General features: G+C 38.6%; 1 protein-coding gene across 7 annotated transcripts in view; it reads right to left on the bottom strand.

Moving 5' to 3' along the window:
• Positions 1–26,858, bottom strand: part of CTNND2 (catenin delta 2) — a 676,745-nt gene that overhangs the window by 545,885 nt on the left and 104,002 nt on the right. For 6 of the 7 annotated variants that reach the window (XM_086740367.1, XM_086740369.1, XM_086740370.1 and 3 more), the window contains exon 2: positions 4,839–4,972. The exons of the other annotated variant lie outside the window; for it this stretch is intronic. In XM_086740367.1, the coding sequence (XP_086596493.1) occupies positions 4,839–4,972 (134 nt within the window). The remainder of the gene's footprint in view (positions 1–4,838; positions 4,973–26,858) is intronic. 7 annotated transcript variants of the gene reach the window in all.

Genomic DNA, 26,858 nt, shown 5'->3' with positions numbered 1-26,858 from the left:
TCCACTCTCAGCTCATTTCAAATAAACCCAAAAATACGTATCTTGGATTATTACCACATCCTTTTATCAGTGAAGTAATTTTTAGTTTTTTCATACTGCATCTACTACGGCTACTGTGTCTTTGGCATGACTTACAGGATATGGGCTTCTGAATAGCAATTACCTGTCTAGCTCTCTGTCCTTGTAAACTGTGCAGTTCCCTGAGAAGCACAACATGAATACACTCACAGTTGCTCCAAAGAGCTATGCAAAACCAGTCCCAGATTAAATCAAGAACTTGAGAATCCTCTACAGCAGGGCGCATAGTGAGTATATTAAATTATTTCCTTCTTCACCAGCCACTGTCATGACGCTCTTGAAAACTTCTCCAGTCAGCTACCCATTTCCAGTAATGAAATCATACATCTCAAAAGCAAGCCCCATTAACTTGAGGAAGTACCTGGGAAGCACTAGCTGTACTCACAAAGCTTTGTGTTTCACTAACATGTTGGAATATCCAGCAACTTAGAAGTATAGAATATATAGAATACATAGTGCACTGGATAGACTTGAGCTACTCAAAACATATCACATAGCCAAGTCTAGTTTTCATCTAAAATCAATATATTAATGAGAATAAAAGATGGCAAAAAGGAAGAGGAATATCTCTCTGGAATATTTTAAAACCTCATTGGACACAAGGGAGTTCTATAACTAAGGAAGTGAATATATTGACATGCGACTTAGAGATATGATGAAAGAAATACATATTGATTGAATATAATGAGCATGGGTCTGAAATACAGCTGCTAAAACTTTTAAAGGCAGAGATAGAGTCTGATGTTTGAGAGGAAGCAAGACATGAATATATCATAGTTTAATCTATTTAGAAAAGCTACAGAATACTTAAGGTTACTAGAGTAATTACTGGTTCCTACAGAAAATGGATCTTGCTTTTAGGAAACTGACTTCATCTTTATACTTCATCTCATGTTCTCTAAGTGTTTCTATTTGTTTTTATTTAAAAAAAACTTGACCAAACAAGCCTCTGCTAGGTCACTGTCACTACATTCCTCTTCCTCCTCAGCTTCCAAAGGGGCAGTCTCTGTATGCCAAGTACTGTGAACCACATACATCTGGAGACTTCCAGGAAAAGCATCAGCTTTGCCACGTATTTACTCAAAAGGTTCTCCAGCAACTATTTCTACCTTCAAAAAAGCATTATCAATAGCTGTCTTCCCAGGATTTTTTTAACACTGAGTGGGATCCAAAATCTCTTGCACAGGCAGAAATTCCTAATCAGAAACATCTCATGCTTTTTGCAGATGAAATAGTTGTATCCATCACATATGTTCTCATAAATTATAGAGTCCTGATATCTCACTTTGGTTTTTAAAGAATTTTTCCTGTATTTACAGACACAAACACAGATGACAAAGCAGAAACAGAAATGGCCTTATGTCTTCTAAAACTTATGTAGCACTGGGACAAATGTTTTTGTCAGTGTATCATAAGAAATAAAAAATTCTTCTTCATATACAAATATTTAACCAGTTTATACAGCACGGAAAACTGAAATTATTTGTCTGGTGGTTTAACATTACTTGATTTTTCTTTAAAGAACTTGATTCTGTCTAAAAACAAACAAAAAAAAATCAGAAAAAAACCCAACCCTCAACAGCTTCAGTTTCACAGAAGTTATTGACCCCTTATTTTCACAAGGACAGCTTGAAAACACCTAAGCCAAAGTTCACTGCCTGGCACCTCATGATTACCTATACATACAGTGTATTATTCTGACCTCACCTCCAGCAGTGTCTGCTGACCTTAGGTACGTTAGCAGCAAGATGAAAGAAACTGATTCATATTCTTTATCCATCACTTCTTCTCAGCTGCATCTCAGAAGTATGAAACCCAAAAGTGATTCAGCATGCTTGTTCAGAGGTAAAACACAAATGAAATAGCTTATACGTGAAAGTAAGGAGTTCAGGATTTGAATTTCCTAAAATCAACTTATGTCCTCAACAACAAAATACAGGCTTCAATTTCTACTTTGACAGAAATCCTCACCTTGAAAAGTGTGTGGCTAAATCTTCTGATCCAGTCATGACCAGCATGACTGCGACTTTGAATGCTTTATGTATCAAGCACTATTTTTTAGACCACAAATTTTTTAGCCCAAATAAATCTGTTCCTCAAAACAGGACAGCACAGGGATATGCATTCTTCAAACTAAGCACAGTAAAGCTTCAGATTTTCTGAATAAATCATTTATGTTTCACGTAGGAAATTTAAGTAGAGCAAATAAATACAATATCTATGACTTCTTCTCTGTGCCTTCTTTCACGTATCTTGCTCTCTTCAAAGACTGTAAACACTTATTATAGTCATCAATACCATAAACAAAACCAAAACAATCCCACAGTCAACTCTGTTGCCGTCACTCAAAGGCACAGTTCTAGTTATTTCATGAGAAGTAACACATGGAAGTTGCCACAAGTGTTCCAAGAGAATTTTAAAAAGTACGGAAACTTTTTAAAGTTAAGTATCACCACAGTTGAAGAAAATGTAACATACCTGATTCATCAGAACATACCTTAACTACAAACCCAATCACCTTTTTCCTTATTAGCAGTACTTTTGAATAATTGTCTGTGTTTGTATTTCTAAAACTCTAGATATATTTTTGGCTACAGTCAAAAAGGTACAATAAGCAAAATCACATGGCAGGCAGTAAAGTAACTCATTCCTTCTTCTAAAGCAGAGGGTGACCCATCTGAACAGTTAGACATTTACTTAATTTACTCCCCTAATGGAGAATCAACATAATGCACTTCATCTGCCTGAAGCACAGGATGGTGGCCTTACCTAGAAAACTTCCAACAGAACACTAAACAATGCAAGTCTGTCGAAACAAACAATATTGTGGGGAACAGAAAAAGCCCAAAAGCAGGATTGGGATTTTTCTTTATTTATTTCTTTCAGATCTTTACTATAAAATAAAAAAAAAAAGAATACTGGAGTTCCATGGCCTTCCCTGTAGTGAGTGTGGCTGAGCATAAATGTGTGTTACTAAGCTGAATTTTCTGAAGTCACCATATACTCTGCAGAATGCATTCAGATTAAAAAAAAAAAAAAAGATAATTTTTGAGCTTAGTACAGTCTTCCAGGTTCAAGACAGGTCCGACTACAGATCACCCATCAAGAAAGAAGCTTACCTAACAGAAATTTTGCCACTCTACCACAATAACTCAAGAGTTAACTCTTGTTAGTCAGCAGCACCTTATGTTAGCTGACTAGGCTGTTCCTGGTGACAAAGGAATGCAGAATGCCTTTATTACAGGCTCCTTTTTTTGCTGTGGTTCACAGAGATTAGAATAAATTTGCTAATATTTTTACCATTTAAATTCCTTTTCATCTAGAGGATTCAGCACCAATTCCTTCTAGCACTAAATTTACTGACTTATGGGGTGCAAAATACATGACCAGGCATAAACTAACAATATCATCACAAAACCCAACAACAGAGAAGACCTTCTCACTATTTAATACTATGTTTCACATTCTAACAGGCAGATGTACCTGTACATAGATGTTACCTATGTAACTTCCCTGTACATTTTTTTCAACATCAGAGAGTCAAAAGTTAAGGCAGTTATTTTTCTTCAAAATAATACAGTAACACAGGCTCAAACACTGGTACATACCCTAATAATACTGTTGTCCTGGAAGAGAATATGCATACAAACATCTAAACCCTGGGTAATTCCAATACAACAATGTGCCATAAATCTTAAAACTCCACATTACAACCTTTCTTTCTTGCACTCCTCTTTTCAGAACCAGAAAATACGACTAACCTTTTAACACCCAAAAGAGAGAACTGGTATGTATCAGAAAGAAAATGAAGAGCAAGGTCACAATTTTTAAAAAAATACGATCAACCAACAGCTATTACTCCGATGGTGTTAGGTATCATAAGCTCAGTTCATGCATTAATTTTACTAAATAAACAGTGAATGTCTTAGATAGGGAAAGATCACTACTTTAAAACTGGAGAACCAATTTAGAGACCTTCAGCAAGGAGAAAGCTGCCTAAAAGCAGGTATCTTTCAATGTCTGTCTTTGGGATACCTCTTGCTGTTGTTGAGCCAAATGAGGTAGCAACTGAGACCAGGCGCTTTCATGAACTGCAATATTAACCATCTCCTCATGTACAAATAGGTACTAAGCAAAATCTCAAACACTCAGACCAGAAAAATTTAAATTAAAATGTCAAAACTTGTTTTATTAGAATTGAGCAGAGGATCACACTAAAGACCTTTCTTTCAAAAATTTATAATATTTTGGGGTTTAATCATCCAAGGCTGAAAGCCTCTGTCCCTACCCAATTTTGCTCTAAAAAAAAAAACTCACATCATTTTACACAAAAAAAAAAAAAATCACCAAAAGCATGCATATGTTAAATTTTAAAATCCTAGAATTCTTACAAATCCTTTTAGCTAAAAAGTCTAGGACAACGCATCTCCTCCACAACTACTCCTTTGTCTAGAGTTCTTACATGCCATGCCTCTATGTATGCCTCTATATGTAACTCCACATGTAGGTTGCCAACAAGAAAAGATCTCTGAAAACCACCATTCACAGTAAAGAGTGAAAGTGAAGAATGAAATTAACAATTCAATTAAATAACATTAAATGTAGGGCAGCACATGGAAGTATACTAAGACATGAAGAAATATTTAACATTCTTTGCAATATGTATCTGTGAACAAAATTATTCAGATACCACTTATGAAACCTTTGCAAAAAAACACTAAAACTTTTTTTTTTAGGCTGCAGATGCAGCACTTGCATACCTGTTCTTTAACTGAAGCTAGAATGGCAGAGGTTGTCTCAGTTTCAGAGCCATCGCCATTAGATGTGTTCAACACAGGACTAAGGGAACTTGTCTTGTCAGAAGACGAGGGCTGCTCTGGAACTGGCATAGTTTCTGCTGTTCATGGAAAAACAAAACAGTTATTTTGTTATTAGAAACCTGATATATATCAGAAATCACATACAGATTAGTATTTTTATTCTTATATAAGGAAAAAACTGTAGAACATGCTTCTGTTCTATAATACAGAATTAATATATAACTTATTTGAAACTAAAACTAGTTCTAAATTAATTATAAAACAAAATTTTAAATGATCTCCCAGTCTTACTCCAAAATATTCACCATAGTACATTTGGAGAGGATTCACATCATTTACAGCTGTGATTTTTGTACAGTATTCCAGTGGCAGTATCCAACATGAAATTACAATATCATGAAAGTAATGAATCATGAAATGCTTTGCAAACAGAAAACCAACAAATGATACATGAGAGAAATATAAAATATTGAGTGTTGACTTTCTAATGTGCATGACTATTTAATATGCATTCTATTTTAAGCCTAGGTAAGTAACTTCATCCTTCTTCTAGTCTAGAAGGTGATTTTGATGACATTTTACCAGATTCTTTTTAAGAAAAACAGCACATTAGTTGTTATGCCGTTTTTGAGACCCGTTACAAAAAAACCAAAGATTCTTAGCACTTGAAGGAATTTCTAGTATTCTTTTTTAGAGAGTAAAATGGTGGTGGTGACTGTGGAAAGATTTATCTTTCTGAAGGCTAAGGTATAGTGTAGCATCTCTGTTTAAATGTTACTATAGGCACATCTCTGCCGGTAAGTTGTGCCCCATTCCAGAAATAAAGGAGCAGAGAGGCAGCTTACATGGTTACGTGAAGGAGAATTGGGGTAAGATCACATTTATGTGAGAGCTGGCCAGAATTATTCTGTGGAAGATAATTGGCCCACAGGCTGGCAGTGTAAAGAGGACTTGGCGATCCTAAAGCACAGTGGGGATATTCAGAAGGATGTCATCAGAGGGATCACATAGGCACAGCACTTGCCATTCCCATCAATGACAAAACTCCTACCCTGGCTCCATTCTGCTTTTCAAAACCCATGTTTTTATAAAACAGAACTTCTTCTGGAAGAAATAATAAGTCTGAAAAGAGTGGGAAAGGGTAGCTGGTAAAAGCAAATATAGAACTGAATACACAGAGCAAGCATCCCCAAGATCCGTCTGCCATGGAAATTAGGGCTCTAAAAGAAGGGGAGACAAGATTCTATAAAGCTTTGGCTCTGAAGCCACAGTGCTGCCCAAGAACGCTCATTCAGCCCAGCTGGGCAGCCTTTTCCAAAATCTTCCTGAAGCTTAGGTTACGGGCACACATATGCAAGACAAAAACATGAAAATACTGACTACTCATTAAAAAGTCAGTGATTTCTCGTAAGAGAAGTATCCCTAAATCTCAGGCTAGATTAGTTTACGTATTGAAGCATGAGATTACATATCATTCCAATTAAAGAAGCTAAGTGTTTTCATATGCATCACTTTTTGTAAGTAAATCACTGGAAGTGGTAAATAATAAATCTTTGGTTCTGGTAATGTCCTTGCTCCAGATATGTACGCTATTTGAAGTTAATCTTTAAAAACTCAGATGATATACCTGCCTCCTTCCAGCACAAGTGCATTGTACAAAACTTCTATATGATTTCAACACATCAATCTAAAAGGACTTCTAAATTATATTTTCTCATTTTGTGCAACAAAGGAACCAGCTTCTATTCTAACAAGTTACTTAGGTTGTGGCACACAATTAAAGCTGCCACTCTCTGGTCAAGTACCACAGAAGAGACATTTACACACATACATACACACACTTATTCTATCACCTTACTTTCACACAATCTCATTATTTTATTTTTATATTAAATTATTAATTGCAGTAATGTAATAGAAAGTAAAATAATTTTTCTTTTCAGCATTGCAATTTACCTGAAAAAATACAAATGGCCTAATATTCATTTTGTAGCCTAAGAGTTACAATCATAGAATCATAGAATGGTTAGGGTTGGAAGGGACCTTCAAAGGTCATCTAGTCCAACCCCCCTGCAAGGAGCAGGGACATCCCTGACTAGATCAGGTTGCCCAGAGCCTCATCCAGCCTGGCCTTGAACGTTTCCAGGGATGGGGCATCCACCACCTTTCTGGGCAACCTGTTCCAGTGTTCTATAACTCGCATCGTAAAAAACTTTTCCCTAATTTCTAATCTAAATCTACCCCCCTCTATTTTAAAACCATTACCTCTCATCCTATCGCAACAGGCCCTACTAAACAGCCTCTCCCCATCTTTCTTGTAGGCCCCCTTGAGGTACTGGAAGACCGCTATCAGGTCTCCCCGGAGCCTCCTCTTCTGCAGGCTGAACAGCCCCAACTCTCTCAGCCTGTCCTCATAAGAGAGGTGCTCCAGCCCTTTTATCATCTTCATGGCCCTCCTCTGGACCTTCTCCAACTGGTCCATGTCCTTCTTGTGTTGGGGGCTCCAGAACTGGACACAGTACTCCAGGTGGGGTCTCACCAGGGCAGAGTAGAGGGGCAGAATCACCTCCCTCGACCTGCTGGCCACGCTCCTCTTGATGCAGCCCGGGATGCGGTTGGCCTTCTGGGCCGCAAGGGCACATTGCCTGCTCACGTTAAGCTTCTCATCCACCAGCACTCCCAAGTCCTTCTCCTCAGGGCTGCTCTCAATCCATTCCCCACCCAGCGTGTATTTGTGCCTGGTATTGCCATGACCCAGGTGCAGGACCTTGCACTTGGCCTGGTTAAACTTCATGAGGTTGGCACGGGCCCACCTCTCCAGCCTGTCAAGGTCCCTCTGGATGGCATCCCTCCCTTCCAGCGTGTCGACGGCACCACACAGCTTGGTGTCGTCCGCGAACTTGCTGAGGGTGCACTGTCCCACTGTCCATGTCGCCGACAAAGATGTTGAACAGGGCCAGGCCCAGCACGGACCCCTGAGGGACGCCACTCGTGACCGGTCTCCACATGGACATTGAGCCGTTGACCACCATTCTGAGTGCGGCCATCCAGCCAACTCCTTATCCACCGAGTGGTCCGTCCATCAAACCCATGTCTCTCTAGTTTAGAGAGAAGGATGTCATGTTCATTTTGTAGAGCTACATTTGCAGAAAACACTGACGTGTGACACTCCTTGCTAGCAACTCCATAGGCTGTGAAGTCCAGCTGCAAATTGTGCACGGGGATGAGAGGGACCACAGGATTCAGGAACACTGGTACGGACACGTGAAGCAGTCCTACCGCCCTCACAGACACTCACTCTGGGCGGTGGGGAGCCAAGCGTCCGGGTCGAGGCAGCTCACAAGGGAGACACGTGGAACTACAACAGCATGAGGCGCAAAGAACTGCCTCCCCAGGACTGCACTGCACTGGGAAGGAACACCAGAGCTGTGAATGAGGCCCCTGCTAAGTATTTTCAGACGTGTTGGCTGAGAGCAGGTCCCCTGCTGCAGGATAGCTTTCTCTGCATTTGCAAAGAAGCTTCCAGGAAAAAGCCCCTTTGTCTGCTTAGCTCATCCTCAGGCTCCTCCATGGCTGCCTGGCCCCCAGCAGGGAGACTCTGCTGAATCAGCCTTTCCATAAAAACTAGCCCGAGGAAATAAAACACAGCAAGCTAAATAAGACTAGGAGGCAAGAACTCCTCGGTCCTGCTCCCAGCTCTGCAAGTAACTGTCACTTGAAGTATATTTAAATTTTCCTCTTCACCTGAAAAATTACGAGAAATGACTTGCTCCTTGCTCTATCTCCAGCTCCCTACCACAGCACACGGTTACTGGGCATGACTGGGAAGATACAAACACCAACTGGAAGGCCTCTGGCTGCAGGCAAGGAGACCTTCTTTTCCGTACTGCATCTCTCCATACCAGGTAGAATTGCCAAGGTTTTGGTAAGTATGCATGTTTGGGGGTGAGGTCACTGCAGGGTTGACCTGTGTCTGAGGACCTCACCTATCACCTCACCGAAGGGACCAAGTCTAACAGGTAGCAAGGGTATGTGACACCAGGACGAGAAGAGGTGTCCTCTCTGTGTCTTCATCGAATTGGTTGTCTTCTTTACCTCTCAATATCAAAACCTGTAATTTAAAGCTTATGTTAACCAGCAATATATCTAATCAAGTGAAATTCCCTGACTCAAAGACTGGTCTTGGCCTGTGACACTCCCTAAGAGCAATGAGGCCCACTGAGACATGGTGGGCTTCTGTTGCTGTTAGGTTTTGAGGAAGATGAGGGGAAACAGCTTGCCTGAGTTGCTGCAAAAACAATTATCTGCTACACAAAATGCTTGCCGTAGCAAAAACAAACACTCCAAAATATTTGAAGTGTATTTGAGAGGGACAGCAAGGCCGCACGGTTAATGGGGAAGCCACTCAGTGACTGAAAAGACGCTACTGATATGACAACACCCATTTCTGTGTGTTCAAAACAATTACATCTGTGCAATACAGGCAGCAACTGCCTACTGCTATTCTGAACTTGTTTTCAGACTGTATTCGGCTTCTGTAAATTTTAATTTTTAGGCTGTAAGTTTTTGTAAACACTTTGTTTCCATCAAAGAACGCTTTAAAAACTGCTTTAGTATTCTATAATTTTGCAAGTATTTGTTTAGATGGTAAAAAAAAAACTGATTATACAACCAAGTGCTGCAATAAACTGTTCTTGCTTCAAACAGGCTGAAAATCTGCACAGAACAGAAGCTAATATTCTACAACCACTGCACGTTTCCAGGATTTGGGCTTTTTTTTAAACATAGATCTTAAAAGAGAAAAAAAACCCCGGTATTAAAGAAAAGGCATGTTGCACGTCCTCTTCATCTAGAAAGAGAGAAATCACAAGAAACATTCCTGACAGTAAAAGTAATGTTTTGTGCGCCTATTAAAATATTTCTCCTGGACAGAGAATATAATTTCTAACAACTAGCTCATTAGTTCAATTTATTACTACAGTTGTTTGAGGGGTAAAGGTTGTAGCCAACTGCACTTAGCAAGCTAGTATCATTGCAATCTACAGCACAATGTTATCCAGCAGAGTTGTTAACATTATATATTTTAACATTTTTTCGCTACACAAATTCATATGAGAAATACCATATAGAAAGGAAACACAGAATGAGTTTTCACAAGCAACAGAGAAGCCACTATACTGCAGGTAGTTATATTTGAAAAATCATACACAAATCGTGTTTCAACAGCACACATCAACATAGCAAACGCCCACATTTACACTAGTCCATCTGCTCTGAGTAGGTATATCCTTTTTAGCTTGGTCTTCAGTATAAGAAATTGGAAATTCGCAGGTTTTAATGGGACTTTAAACTGCCAGTAGTGTAGAATTACAGAAAATAAGGCTGAAAAGGGCCTCCAAGTCCCTAGACCAGTAGCAAATCTCTAGACAAGGCACATATTTTTCCTAAGTAATTCTAGATATTTAACAAACATAACCAGTCCTTCACAGGTTCCCTTGCTGCAACCTCCCATGGCCACCTTCCCTCTGTTCAGGGCTCCACCGCCCTCATCAGCAGAAAACTTGCTTTAGTGTTTAATATAAAACATTTAAGCTTACTGTTTCCAGCATGGACACACAAAAAAACTAATTATTCCATCAATCTTCTTCAAAAAAGCATTATCTCACATGATGACGACCCACTGTTGCGTTTCCTTCAGCTCTGGCTTCTCTTCTCTAGAAAAGCTACCTCAATTCTTTTCAAGTCTCCTCTTAAAATAAGCTGGCTGATAGCCTCTTAACCCACACTCCTGGGAGCTTAGGGCTAAAAACAAAAGGAAAATTAGAGCAAGAATGAGAATAAAAATAAAAATTAAGCAGCTTAACAGAGTACACTGTAGCTGAGTAACTACAACACAAAGTAAATCTGCTGCATTTAATTTCCACAACAGCAACAGTATTTCCTATCAGTGTCACAAAAATACAAATGAGATTCTGTAAGTCAGAGCATATACATGCTCCTGAGCGAATCAAATTAAAATCTTAGACAATCATAGATAGATAAACAGGAAAAATACTACCAGCCTTTTGGGAACATACTGGGAAGTCAGACATAAATAATTCATGGATTCCCGTACTCCACAGCGCTGGAAAAATTACACCTGGAGTATGACCCTTTGTGGTTTTTTTTTGGTTGTCTTCATAAGAGCATCTAAAAACTTTATCTCACTTTAATGAAAAAACCCAACCCTATAAATCCAAACAAAACCATCTTCTCCCCATGTACCAGTTGCAGGTGCCCAGGTGCTGGCAGCAGGGGTGGCCCCTGTGAGGGGCGGCCGGGGCTGTCCCGTGCTGGACATAGCCAGTTCCAGCCACTCCAATGGCCTGAGCACTAGTTTTGACGTTAAGAAGAACAGCAGGCAGTAGAAATGTCTTGAGATTTTGTTTTGTTGGTTTTTTTTTTCTTTTTTAATCTTGTGACAAAATGGATTCCTGGCTAGATAGATACAATCTACAGCTGTGTACACCATACAACTATGATCTACAGCTGACAGCTACCACGGTCACCATCTCATGAGCCAATGAAAGCCCTATAAAACCTCATCAGGATAAGATTCCTCTTAAATCACTATTAAGTACAGTGGTGGAAGTATTTTAAAAAATTGACTGGACAAAATAAGAAACAACAACATCTATATAGCTATGGAAAATTAGTATGATAAATATAATAAAAATAAAGCCAAACTATGTAACTGAATCAAGTTTATTGTCTGGAATACTGATGGGCAAACACTGCTCAGTGAGTAAGAATCAAAAAAATGCAATAGCTTATATGAGTACACTGGTTACTTTAACTCCCCATCAAAATAACTTCAGCAACATTTCTTCATTCTTCACTACCTACCTACTATAGTTCCATAATCCATAACCAGCTGGCAGGCATCCATATAGCAACTGATTTCAAGAGAAAAATGTTCTTCTTGTTTTGCTTTTTGTTGGTGGTTTTATTTTTAAACTTTCTGTACTTTATCACTTCGTAAAATTTGAATAAAATCAATTGTCAGAAGTAAAAATTATTTAGTGTAATTAAGAACACCACTATGGAAACCTGACTTCTTTGGAAAAGCAGGTTAACAAACACTTTTGTCATGTAACTACTTATCAAAAATTTAAAATCTGGACTGAGTCCTACTAGAAGCATTACTCCTAAGATAAACAGGACAGAGAGGGTCAGTGCGTTGTTTCTTGACTCCGAAGATAGGTAAAAAATAAGCTACTTCTGAGACAGTTAAACCTCACTTCTCTCTGAACTCAATCTGTGTCTCTCACAGTTCAAATACAGACATTTGTACCTCGTCTTGTTAAGGCATCTTCTTGGTGGAAAGGCACACTTGTCCATTCCAGCACAAAAGGTACACTGTATTAATACTTACAAAAGCCCCAAAATTGTCACTATGCAAAATTCACAGAATTCCAATGAAAAAGCTGTCTCCAAACATATATTTTTATGCCACGTGGAACCTTAACACAACAAGGTCCTAAGTCTCAGAGAGACTGACCATCAGTATAAACAAGACAACATTATTTTCATTTTTCTAGCTAAGGAGTTAAAAAACAACATAGAAAAAAAAAGCCAATAGAAAGGATAGATTATTTCAAGATGGTCTTTTTCACTGAAGTGAAAACAAAATATCACATGTTCAAAGTAATAGCACTTTTTCAAATTATTTCCTGATTTTCACTGTTAATTTATATTTATGGTATCAGCTCAGAAAACTTAAGGTGGAAAGAGAGAAAAGGGAATGGGGGAGGACCTCTTTTTTAAAGCTACATTAGAATCATATACTATCTCAAGTTGGAAGGGACTTGTAAGGATCAACGAGTACAACTCACTGCTCCTAACAGGACTGCCTGAAACTAAACTATGACTATGAGTGTGGCCCAGACACCCCCAGAGCTCTAACAGGCTTGGTGCCATGACCACTTCCTCGGGGAGCCTGTTCCAGTGATCGATCACCTTCTCAATGAAGAACCTTTTCCTAATGTACAATCTGAAATTCCTCTGACACAGCTTCATGCCATTTCCTGGTGTCCTATCACAGGTCAACAGAGAGAGGAGGTCAGCAACCCCTTCCGCCACCGCCCTCCTTGAAGAAGTTGTAAGCTGTGATGAGGTTGCCCCTCAGCCTCCTCTTCTCCAAGCTGAACAAACCAAGTGACCTCAGCCACTCCTCATAAGTCTTGCCCTCTACATATGCTAAAAAAAAAATAAGAGGTTTCACTAACTTTTAAATGCTTACTCAAACTAATTACTCAATATAAATTTTTAAATTATTTTAAATTTCTCTTGTATTTCTTTTTAACATCTGCAACTTTACTTTTTCCAGGGTATTCTTGGGACTCTTCTGGGATACAGCACTTGGGCTAGTAGTCTTTTCTTGGTCCCATGAAATTCTATTCAAATGTAAATGTATGATGAGGTGGTCCATGTATCTAATCCCTGACAGATGCATCATGGACATTTCAGGAACATGTTAAAAAAAACTAATACAAATTCTTATGACCAGATCCCACAAATGTCTAGCGACAGTAGTAACATGACATTCAGAACTAGGAAATAAAAGACTGCAAGACCACATTGCTTGTGTGACCTTCTGAGAGGGCAGTGGATGCTAGATGGTGGACACCCTTCCTTGTAGCAGGATTTCATGCCTTCTCTGAGGTAATAACAACCAATTTAGCTAGTCCCAAGGCCAAATTGTAACAGTCTCTTCAGGCTGAACTCAGGCACAGAGGTACATACAAAATACACAGAAGTACATTCTACGCTATACATAATCATAGAATGGTTTGGGTTCATAGTCCAACCCCCCTGCAGTGAGCAAGGACACCTTCAGTCAGATCAGGTTGCTCAGAGCCCTGTCCAGCCTGACCTTGAAAGTCTCCAGGGATGTGGCATCCGCTGCCTCTCTGGGCAACCTGTTCCAGTGTTTCACCACCTTCATCGTAAAAAATTTCTTCCTTATGTCTAGTCTAAACCTACTCTCTTTTAGTTTAAAACCACTACCCCTTGTCCTAGCAAGTTTGTCCTGTAAGTCCTTAGGTAAAATAAAGTATTTATATGATTTATAATGCACATGAAAATGGTAATGTCAGATGCTGCGGTTTCACTTCAAAGTTTAATTTTGCACCCACACTTGTATATAGATTTTAATCATACTGGGCAGGGATTTACTGAGCAAGGAACTAATGAGGTGTAGCCATGAAGACACCACTGGTAAAAGCATTTTGGTGGCATAGTTCACCAATTACTTGTTGCCACTCTTTCTAAGAAGGGGTGGCTGCATCTACCTTTCAATTATTATATTCTTCTCCTCCTCATCATCAGAAATACTACGCTTCATTCTCTGCATCCATGTAGAATACTGAAAAAAAACTAGAACTGAAAAAGTAGCAGCATCAACTGCAAACTGAGCATTTAATTCCTTCTACAACATAAACTGCATTGTTTTAATAGGTTCTTTTGTAAGCTATGCTTAAAGAAAAAGGGAATATTGCTTAAAGAAGCAGACTTTGATTTTTAAATATTAGACTGATATTCCTTTAAAAGTCTCTTTGTTAATACTGCTTACATAGTCTAATGTTACATCACTCTTTCATTGCTAAAAAGTGTAGATAGGTTAAACAAAACAAAACAAACAGAGAAAAGAACCCAACTCCACCATGTCTGGAAACCTATGGTAAAAGCCAAGTTATCCACTACACTGGCAAATGCATCAAGATCAGTGGAATCAGAAAATACAAGTACGTTTCCCTAATTAAAAAGATATTGCAGTAAGGAATATGTACTCCCCAGTGGGTTTTCCCTGTACAATGAACCATTAATCAGTGAGAGCATTCATTATAGAAGTGTAAGTCATGCTGTCTTACTGCACAGCAATCAAATTTGGCTTGTTACTGAGCTAATCTGAAGAACCATGAATGACACTGAAGTAGCCTTGGATAAGAACCAATCACTTAAAGTAATCCAATATGCAATTATGCATCTAGAAATACTTTTTGCTTCCTTTTCTCTACCATAGATAAGCTGTACAGAGATTACAGTAAGAGTACCATTTAATAATATGCATTTCTATTGTTGTTATATTAAAATTGCTCTTAGTTTTTTGCTATTGCTTAAAAATTATGAGGATTTACTGCAAAATGAAAATACTCATTTTTTTTTCAACCTAAAACTGCATGTTTATGGCTACACTGAAATTTACTGTTTATAATTTCAGTACCTCATATCAAGATTTTAGAAGCAAGGACTAATGCTGATCCTCTTTCTAGCAGGTTTTAATTAAGAAATAAACACATAAAATACTCCAGTGTCTATCAATATAAAAACTGCATTATTACCACAGCAAACCTCTATTTCTCCATGCATGTATGAACAACAGTTGTTATTTGAAAGCCTACAGTTGTGAACAGCTCTGACACACTAGCTTCTAACAACCGTGGTAAACAAAAAAAAAAAAAAAGAATCTAGTTTGGCACTGTATCTATGAACATGAAAACCACCAGCTTTCATGGTGTTCACCAACTTGTCCTGATAATCTAAGAATTCAGTGGGTGTAAGTTAGGAGCCAGAGCAATATAGAATAGTCCTGGCAGTTCTTGAAAATTATTACCTACATCACAAGTCATTTTTGGTGCAGACATGGAGGAAAAAAAACCCTTCAGAATAAGCATTTGTTATTATATATTGTAAAGTCAATTGAAACATTATCACATACATACTATTATTAGACTAACCAATATGTTTACAGTAGGTTTTTGGAACAAAATCTCAACTGGAAGGAGTAGAAATTGGCACTGTTCGAGAATTTAGCCATGTGAGGAATCAGCATCAGCAGAAAGACGACCTATTGCATTCCTTCTGTAATGTCAAACTACAGAGGTGATTGACAGAATTGGCTCTTGGCAGCAGGATACATATCTACTAATTTTGCATTAAACTTTTCTGCAATGAAGCTGAATCCTTCACCTGTCCAACAGAGAAACAAGATAGGAAGTCTTTTGTAAAAATGGACCTTCCTTTCTCCTCCACGCATAACCACTGAAATTGTAGATTTCACTTACTGTCCTTTATTCACTGACAGTTTGATACAATTTATGGCTGGGTAAGTATTCTTAAAAATAGGCTGATAATCTCTCGAGTCAATGGCAAGATAAGAAAACCTGCCAGACCTTGCTAAATACCTCAAAGAGGAAAATTTCTTCTGATTGCCTAAGTAGTTATCACAACATCCTAAAGCATATATCTCCTATGTCTAAATTACTAGATGGGAAAAGAGATTAGTTAAAGAAGACATGATATCTTAAAGGCCTTTGCAAAGGCTTAAGCTCAATTAGGAGTCAGGGATATGAGGGAACAAGTCAGCACTTTTCGTATTCTAGCTAAACAATCATAGGGGCTTTCCAAGGAGCAAGGGTTCAGTTTTCTTTCTGGGACTGTTCTTTGTCTGTAGACTCATGCAGTTCCATGCTCACTAAGAAAGGTGAGCTTGTCTTGTCTTCTTCTGAGACTTAACTGTTGCATTCTCAGTTATTTCAAGCACACTATGTAGGTATTTAGGGCCTCTAAGTGGATGAAAAAGAATCCACTGGTTTTAAATTTTAGGCAAAGTTGAGGTTCATGTTTAGTATATCATAAAATTTCCCTTTTTTTTTTCTCCTGCTCTCTGCAGAAGTGTGGCAGAAGATATAAAAGATCCCAGCTGTCACAGTAAAGGATAAAGACAACCATATTCTAAAACTTCAGTGAAGAGAAGCTATATTGGCAAAATTCCCTCAACACTTTCTTTGACTTATCCTACCCTAAAGTTCTAGAGATAAGTATGTGATACCTAAAATGGAAACCACAATTGTCGTCATATACACAGCCAGTATATATGAAACTTTCTATTCCTTTCTCTTCCACAGATGCCTGACTCCAAAAGGCTTTTTCTGAAACACTCCGAAGACTGCAGCTCAACAGGAAAAACATTTCTTCCTCAGGGACACTGTACTCCTGCCCTGAGTCTGATCAAAACATGTCTGTTTTCCTGCTCTTCAAAAAGGAAGCAAAATGAAGGATCTTATGCACACAGTAGCCAGTATGAGGTCTCCACAGGCTGCATCAATTATTTTCCTATCACTATCTACATTAACCAGTGTCACAAAGCTGGAGTACATATGAAACCTGAAGTCTTGCCTAAAGCTTAAGCTATCTGTAATGCTTCCGAGCTTTTCAGTTCAATATGATTCTGCTAAGTACCATTTTTATGACATACTACTTGAGCAAAAAGGCAGTTTTGCTTTTTTCTATAATATTTACAATGTCAAGTACTTCGAATTACTATATAGCCTTCCTCCTTAAAATCAAACCAAAAAATTCCTAAAACATTCCCAATGATTTTAGCAAGGTAGCTCAGAAGAAGTGCTTATGAGAGAAAAGCTACAGCATTTGGCCCAAACGGCTTTGAAAAAAAGGCAAGAGAAAGATGGCTCAATTGTGTATTCCTTACTTTTTTTCTTCCTCTTCAATTTGAGTCAGCACCACTGCTGGGTGCACAAAGATTTAAAGATCACACCCAAACCATGAAGACAGTGCTGTGTCAGCTAACTGCTCCCAGCACCCCTCTCTGTCAATATATTACAGCAACTGAGTAAGTGATTAATCAGGATGGATAAACCACATGCTGACTTGAAACATGTTCCTGCTGCATTGGTACTGAAACCACCTACCTGATCTGTAAGAATTTACCCTAACCAGCTAGCACACACCCTCTGAGAACTGAGCAGCCTCCTAAAATTCTTATGAAAATATTTCACAGCTGGAGTCAGCAACATGATCACAATGAGAAACCAACATAAAAATTCATACTTCTGCCAATATTTTAGAGATCTCAGCATGAGGATTTACAATAATTGATTTCAGTTTTGCTGAAAAGTCTATTCATACATCAAGCAAAATTGTTCCATTCATGGAATCCAATAAGAGAATATTGTTTGCTAGTGTTACCAAGGGAACAGGAGTTCTTATTTCAGTGACAAAGGCAATATCCTTGTGCAAAATGCACATCTACAAACAAAAGCCAGAAACACTCCTACAGTGAATTCTTAAAATCTTATGACCTAGTTACCATAAGAATCGGTGATACTAACAAAATATTGGGTGTTCCTTTGGTGTTTTGTTTTTTTTTTTTTTTTCATTCAATGGTCCTTTGTTGACTGGGAGTGACTTGATTATTTAAGTGACGCCATGTTCCGGGTCTGCTTGGGATGGATTTAATTTTCTTTACAGAAATTCATCGGGTGATGCTGTGGTTTAGATTTGTGACCAAAGCAGTATTTCAGCTACTGATGAAAGGTGCCCTGTGTTTCTCACTTTAATCCCCAGTGAGGTTGGGAGGGAGCACAGCTGGGACAGCTGACCAAAGGGACACTCCATAACATAGAACATCATGCTCAGCAATGAAACTGGGGGCAGTTTCACCAAAGTAGATGTTGCTTGGGGACGGGCTGGGCATCAGTCTGCTGGTGGTGAGTGATTGCTTTTGCACCAGCTGTTACTACTTTCTTTTTTTTTTTTTTCTTTCACTTACTCAGTTGTCTTTATCTCAACCCACTAGGGTTTTTTTTGCTCACTTCTGCCTGTCCAATTCTCTCCCCCATCCTGCTGTGGGGGGTTAACAAGCAACTGGGTGGGGCAGTTAGCTGTTGGCCAGGGTCAATCCATCACACACCATGACTAAGTAATCCCCCCCCCCCCCCCCCCCCAACAGTAATAAGAGAAAAAAAACTTTGTAATGCAAGAGAGGAGGTCAATGGCAGCAGCACCTGAGGACCCACATTCATTACAAAGAACAGAAATAGAAAGGCAAAAGCATAGCTCTTTGAGTCTGAGGCAAGTAATGCACTGAGGTTCTGTGCTGAAATACACTGTTTATTACTACTCCTTTAGATTTAAATTGCAGGCTGATTCATGCTGACTACTCTTAATGTTTCCCATGGCTCTGAACCTGAAGTAGGATAGACAGTTCTGGTATTGGTGTAATCTCAGGACTAATCTACTTCCTCACTAATTCCTACAGTTAAGGAGCTTACTTATATATATCATACTGAATTGCACAGATCCTCTTTGCCTCACATCTCACTCTTATTAGAGCCAGACAGCAGAATGCCTACTTCCAAGCCCCATAAAACAAACCCTGTGCAATGTACCTCCAGCCTAACCTTCAGAGACACAAACAATGCCTAGCAGTTAGGACTGCACCAGGGAACCAAGACAGCCGTCACTCTGGGACTCCTTTTTATGGCTGTATCCCTTAAACAGAGAGCTAGTAGGAGACCACAGAGTCTCCTCACTTTTTCACTACATGCTGAAGTAGGGGCCTCCGGGGGTCAGGATGTCTTTCTTCTCTGGATCCACCTCCCCCAGCCCAAGATGAGCATGACAATCAAACATTTCCTTAGCATTTTCCTGAAGAGCCAAGGCGTGTCTGCAGATAGGGTGACTGCCATGCTTCTCTCTGTCTCCACACGCAGTATCCTCCTGGTGTGATATTGGCAGAGCTGTCTAGCGGATGGGCAGAGCACCAAGCAGTACTCCCAATGGGAACTGTGGCTGCTTGTCTCCTCACTCCTTTTATTATGGGCTTATGAATACAGCCCAAGTCCCACATCAGATTCTTGTGTGGTAAAATCAGATCAGAATTCATAATTTTATGGGTGAAGCTGGGATGCTGTACTCTCCTTCTTCTCCATAAGTGCATCATTTTGCATTTATCCACATGAATTTTATCATTCCTAATTTGTTTTTTTTTTTTGGCTTCATAAACTCTTTACAATATTCTGAAACCCTAAGGCATCCCCACCAAGAATGTTGTCGTATGGGAAGCTCCCTGAACACACTTCATGGCCAAGAAAGATTTAAAAAAAACCTGTTAGTTTTTCTTCATTCTCTGTAGCAGTTAGCAAGAGCTATGTCTAGACAGGATAGCTGTTAGCATAAGCCAGTGAATGTTAACCAACTCTTTAGTGCGGCAAAAGCAGATGAAATATAGTCAACTACCTGTCCTGAAGAATATATTTTTTTTGTGCTAAAGAAAACAGATAGCTGAACTACGCAAAAATCCTGTTGATCATCAAAAAATGCAAACATGTCCAGAAGCATCTAGAACAAGAAGACTGTGAGCAGCAACTGCAAATCAGAAAAGATCACCATCTGAAACGACTAATCACCAACACAATGTTTCCTGTTCAGTCCTGTGACTAAGGATACTTAATATTGTGAGAAACCAGAGTACAAAAGAGAGGTGAGAACCTCATGACCCTGCACTGGAATTTAGGACCATCTCACCAATACTCAGAGGACCTGAGAGCACCAGAGAGCACCAGGGGACCCCATGGCCACACACAGCCCAGCTGGAAATACTGTGCTGACCCACCTGACTTCTCTCCTGGATTTTGTTCTCTCCCCCATGGAAAAGTGAAGGTGTGTGAGGAACCACTGCATTAACCTGCCCAGTTTTTCTCCTCAATCAAGTTATCTATCCCATGGAACAACAAAATCATGTAATTCTTAAAACTTCATATATGTGTGATTAAAGTGTTTCAGTATCCAAATTCATTTAGCCTCCATATTGTTGCCGTTCAGGACAAAATGACAATCTCCCTAGTCAGTACTAGCCCTTCAGATTTGCTGACAAGCTTCTTGCTCCAGATATTAAAAAGTTTTAATTAACTTTTTATGTTTTTTCTTGTTTCTGATCTGTTTATTATGTCTTTACATTTATCATACCAAACTGTAAAATCCTTTCTATTTCTTACATGGGAACTCCACTTCAGCACTTCAGGATACCCACATCAGCTTTCTTCTGGTTTCTTGTGGTACTCAGTTGTTCACCACTCCAGAGTCATGCCCTTCAAGTATTCTCTCAGTCTCCTTCAAAGAATTAAGTCTTGTTACTGACCACTTCTATCTTCCTGGAGAAATGTTCTTTCCACATGACCTTCTACAGTTGAGCTCAGTATGGTAGCTACTTTTTGACTCTGCCAATTTCATCATCAGGGGAAAAATTAGAATACAACAAGAGGACTAGTTTCTGCTTTCCTGATGATAGGTTTTAATCACATATCCTTTTAGAACTATGGAGTTTATTGCTTCAAATATACTGCTTCTAAAGTCATCTCTGTGCAGCTCTTTCCATTGTCTGTGCTTGACTTTCTCTCTCTTTCTCTCACCTAATCAGCAGGTTAATAAGTAGTCACATTTGAGCAGTGGTGATTATTGTAAGAAAAATACACCGCTTTTAGATCAGAAGACACATGAAATGTGAAATGGTAAGTATAATGCTATGAAGCACCACATTATCCACACAGTTCTGCTTAGGATATACATGGACTTCGTACAAATGCCATAGTTTTCTTTGTGTGCATGGTTGCTCATAAAACCATAACTCCTAAAATAATGACAAGAGAAGGGAAATGTACAGCTGAAATCACAAGTTTACAGAAGCACAAAGGATAAAATAAGAACTTCTCAGATAAGTAAAAATGAAAAATAAACTACTTCTGTTACTAAAAATAAAACAAACAAAAAATAAACCATTCATGTGAGATGGCACATTTGTAAAGATCTGTCCAGTTTTTTGACAAAATCCAAGAGCAATCCTGACACTGTGTGCATCTGAGATGCCAGAGAACTCTCTCTAATTTACATGCCCTACCTTATTATTCTAAAGTGGAGGTATAAGGAGTGTTACTGTATCAGCCACCCCAGCACTCTTGAGAAAAGAAAATGCTACTATTCCCTTTTTACAGAGTGCAGACGCACAGAGAGGCCAAGTATCTCACCTGAGATGCAACAGAAATCTAAAGCAGACCAGAGTTGAATCCAGGTCTTCCAAGAGTCAAACTTTTTTGATCTATATGACTGTATGTATAATTTAATGGAGAAAACAAAAACCAGAAATTCCATCAGTATAATCCTAGGTATTTTTCTAAACTGGATACTGAAGAATATTTTATGTGCACAGAATCTGATTTTTCATAGAAATAAACATCTGCTGACACATCAACTAATAAAGTACTCTAGAAACACAATCTTAAAAAAAGACAGCAGAGTAGAAAACTGCCTCTGGATCTCTGCCTGCCAGAAAGCAGAAGCCCTTGCATTAATGCATAGTTTTTTACAAAGTATACTTTTCATACACAAAGCAAGTTTGAAAATTTGGATTTAACTGGAACACACTTACATCAAGAGTGACAATCATTATGAGAATGTGACGACAACTCTTCTAAATCTGTTTGGTTTAAAACCTACAGCCAGATTTTGTGGAATTAACTGAGCAATTTACAGTAAAGTACACAAAATAAGATGTTATATGTTAACTTGTATGTTGTGACTTGCGATTTAGAGAGAACAGTCATTTGCCTTTTCAGTTAGTCTGTCTGAAAGTTTGGAAATTACTAATCCCCTCACATAGTTGTTCAACCAAACCCAGTGTCCCTACTTAGTACACACCTTCTATTTTAGTTTGTTCTAGCCAATATGTTATTATCCAGGAGATAGCTAATTAACGGAAAAGAATAAAAAAAATGTATGTTTAAGTTGTGCAGGACTGTAATTAGCTTAATAATTTTAGTCTTCACTCTGTCACACTAAAAGGGTATCAATTTACAGCATTATCTTTATACACATATGTTAAGCACATTCTCAAAATATACTGGATAGGAACACATCACTTGCAAGACTTATAATAGATTGGCTATATTAAGTCTTTCTTCTTCGTCTCATTTTCAATAGACCAAGTTGGATAATCTGTTAAACAACAGCAAAAATTGCTGGGGGAAAACACAGACAAACCTAAGTCTTTGCATAACTCCCCAAGAGCCAGCTGTTTTAAGGGTCATTTAAGAATTCCTGACCACCTTTACCACCAGCTTGGAACTTCTCATCTTTTGATCCTTCCAGGTAACAAACTTTGAAAGTTTGTTTCAGGAAAACTAATTGATCTGGAAGGTACAAAATAAAACCTAATGAATGTGCTAATACTTAGAAAGACTACAAAGCGTACATAAGACCAAAGAGTGCAACACAGCATATAGCATCTTAAATATCAACAGGGACATTCAGATTGGCATATTGAAATGGCAGAGATAAGTTAGTAACTACAAGCAAGTAGTAGTCACAAGATGGAAGCTAAGAAGCGCAGAAAATGTTCACTTAATTTTTTTTGCTGCTAGGTGATAAAAGATGGGAAGCAGTCTTAACATAAGGATTCTGCTGTTACCTAAGACATCAGTCTTAAGACTCAGACTGATGGTTTGAATACTATGTGTGAAGAATGTACATCACGCCTTGCTTATCTGCAGCCATTCTGCCTAGAAGACCACAAGTGAAAAGTAACCTCACCTGGGTTCCACAGACTAGTCAAGCGATTCTTATAACAGTGAAGTGCTGTAAGAGCCCATGTAAAGGAACAGTCTCACAGCACTATCTTGAAGCTCAACTGAATTTCTTACTTCAACATTGGGGGACATGTTGCCTGAAGAGCCACAAACTTTTCTAGAAAGGAGAGACTAGACCCTTTGTTCAGTGATAAGTGTAAATAGCTGAACTAACATAGCAACATTACATTGGCTTTCATCTAACAATGATTTCTTCTCTGTTTTGTCTACAAGTATTCCAAGCAAGTGAATTCACAGTAATTTTCTCAAAAAGCCTAAAACTAGGGCCTGCTTTTATAATACAATAATATCACTGCCTTCTCTTAGGGGCCTGTTTACTTTGACCAGACATATCAAGGACATATATCAGCACAAAATTTGGTTCCTAAACAACAGACCTGTTATTAAAGGGTATGCTAAGATATCAGAAAAAATAATGAAGTTGTAATGGCAACTAGACATAAGAGGCAAGTCAGCTCCTCTCTCAGTAGCTTGGGTTTAAACCAGCTAGTTGCACAGAACTGAAAATCACCTGTGACTTATCTGTACTGCAATTTTATTACAGATTGTGTAACTCTATTTTCCTAAATCAAAGTTATTAGCGGTAACAGAAAAGAAATCAATATATTCAATTCAGTACATGTCCTCCAGCATCAACTTCTTCCATTTATTGTAGCCCTACAAAGATACACTACTCCCTTTTTTTTTTTAAACACTCTCTCATGGATTGACTACTTCTGTAGCATTCTATCTCAGTCTCCATGCAGATCCACTTCTTTTAACCATTCCTTCTTTTCAGATTATTTTCAGACAAGAACTATTGCCCAAGTCTTCAATAGAATTAATGCCAATTACTGCAATGTGTCAGTTCTTAAAATCACCTCGCTGGGTAAACTGAAGCAGTATAACAACCGCTCTCCTCCATTTCCATTGCAAGGTTGATTTAAGACGCCATTGAATTCTTGTGCACTGCCGAGTGGCTGGAACAGCGGCAACATCCATCCAAAGCAGAGATATTTTACTGCACATGCAAAGACACACACACAATTGCTTGAAGTTACACACATTTTCCAACATCTGTTTTGGCAGTCTACATTACCTGCTTTTAACTACGTACATACATGCTACATGAATGTATTTACAGGATGCTCTAATCTACTTGTATCTACAGAATCTAAATTGTATGGTTTTATTTACAAGCTCATCCTGCCAAATTACACACCGTAATAGGAAATCCAGTTTCTTTATCCTAAAAAACATTTGCAGAAGTTAAGCAAATATCCCACTCAGGGATGTACTGCTAGAGATACAGCCAAGGATACTGGAGAGGAAGCCAAGGACATGGGCAGGAAGCCAAGAAGGAAGGTCCCACTCCTCCCCGTGCCTCCTCTTCCCTCTCCCACCCTGGGCCAAGCCGAGAGGTGCTACGTCCCAAAAGGGAGCTGGTGTGGAGGGGGAAGGTGCGCAGTGCTGACCTGACACACCATAGCTTCTGCAAAAGCAGTCAGCCCCAGCAAGGAGTCAAGTTTGCTGGAAGCAGTTTTCAAAAACAACTCTGGCAGAATTAACTTTTTTCACGATGTAAAACTGGTGAGGAAATTTCACCATTTTCCTTCTAGCCTTCTCTTTTAGTTACAGGCAGAGCTAGCAGCACTTAGCACTTCTTATTTTACGATCCTATTTTGAGGCACTTACACTTTTCACAAGCTCACTGTTTGGACTGAAATACTCCATCCAAGCAGCTGTTTCATAATTAAGGACACACACACACCCCCCCCAGTCTTGAACAGTTCAGGCACTTCCAAGAATTGTATTTCTGGAAAGTATCTTTTTCTGTTTGCATTAGAAAAAAAGCCTCTCAAAAAAAGTGGAAGCTCTGCAAGTGTTTATGTTCTACAGGGCATAGAAACAAAATTATTATTTGTATTATAGGAGCATCTACAGCCTTCAACTGCAACCGAGGATCCACCGGCCTAAGGATCATACAACTTAAGAAAAGACATGGCAAAAATATCATAAAAACTTAATACACAGATCTCTACTGAATTCAATATGCTTAATCAAACAAGGACAGAATTTAACATACGCAATTATTTTCTGACTACAAAATAAATTATTCAAAAGCATTATTCAAGAAGTTATTTGATACTGTTATTTGAGAAGAGACTTGAGGCTTGTTAGTCCTAACATGCACAAGAAAGAAATTCAACTGGAAGGTTACTAGCCTGCAATAAAGCCAGCTATGAGCAGTGGATATTCGTGGCTCTGAAGCCCCCTCATACACTTCAAAGTGACTTAAATCTGAAGCAGTTCAAACTTCATTATCTCTTTATGGCCACTTATTAATGAAGATTGTTTTCGTCTTTGCCCTTCACTTTGGGGAAAAAAAAAAATACACAACCAAAAAACCAAAACAAATCCAAATCCCTCCACAACTCTTTAAATCATTAAAGCAGCATTTAAAACTATTTAAATAGGCAGCAAATCATTAATTCTTTTATGATCTGCAAACATCTGCAGGATTTACCAAGTGAAAATACTAGACAAAGATTGGTCATGGCTAGAAATAGCTATTCGCTTCCTATATTCATGATTACCCATTTCCTTTATTAAGGGTGTAAAATTTGCTAGCAATGTTTGAATATACAACACCAAAAGAACAGTTATTCTAATGAATCCTCCTGACAACATTTATTACGCCGTTGCTCACAAAAAAGAAATCTTAACAATAGAGATGGCTGTTTCCTGTCCTATACTTTAAATCATCAGATACATTACATGTATTGAGCTGATCCAGTATTGCTTTCATTGTTCAGCTACAGGCCATCTTTGAACGCTAAGCGTTATTACTGTCACCTTTAGCCCATGAGTTGAAGTTCGGCTTTTAGAGGCACTTATGAATTACATGAGTTTTCTACAAAGTACGCTCAATTCCGCTGCTAGAAGAAAGAACTTCCTTTCAATTACTTTCTGAAAGAAAAGAAAGAAGTAATACTTCAGATTTCATCTCATTTAAGTGGATACAAACTCATATATCTGACCTGTCCTGAAGAGCACTCACATATTGCCAAGAAGAAGAGAGGCATGTATCCAGTGTCAACCCATTGGGTCTAGACACTAATCAAGAAAAAGAAGCAAAAGAAAAGGAAATTCCAGAACACATTTGGAGACTTATCTCATACAAATCACTTCTACAGTTTCCACAGTCTCCCAATGATACCTGCCCTGCTAAAATGTATCTCTGGCCCATGAAGTAGAGATATTGCATGTGGATGAGCCTAAGTTTCTTACTATTGATGAGAAAACAAAAGACAGAAGTAAGCTTAATAGAACTATGAGCATTTTCTGTGTGACTTTAGCTGCTCATACATTAAAAAGAGAGCCACCAGTGTTACTGACTTCATCTTTCCAATGAGTCATCATACCAGGTACCTATTTGTGCCTCAGACTCCAGCTGGAATACATTCCAAACTGCTACACAGAAATTTAAATTTGCATC

This window comes from Chlamydotis macqueenii, chromosome 2 (assembly GCF_036417535.1).
Source record: "Chlamydotis macqueenii isolate bChlMac1 chromosome 2, bChlMac1.mat, whole genome shotgun sequence".
Classification (NCBI taxonomy): Eukaryota; Metazoa; Chordata; class Aves; order Otidiformes; family Otididae; genus Chlamydotis; species Chlamydotis macqueenii.
The sequence above is the reverse complement of the archived record's forward strand: the minus strand, read 5'-3'. Positions and strand labels throughout refer to the sequence as shown.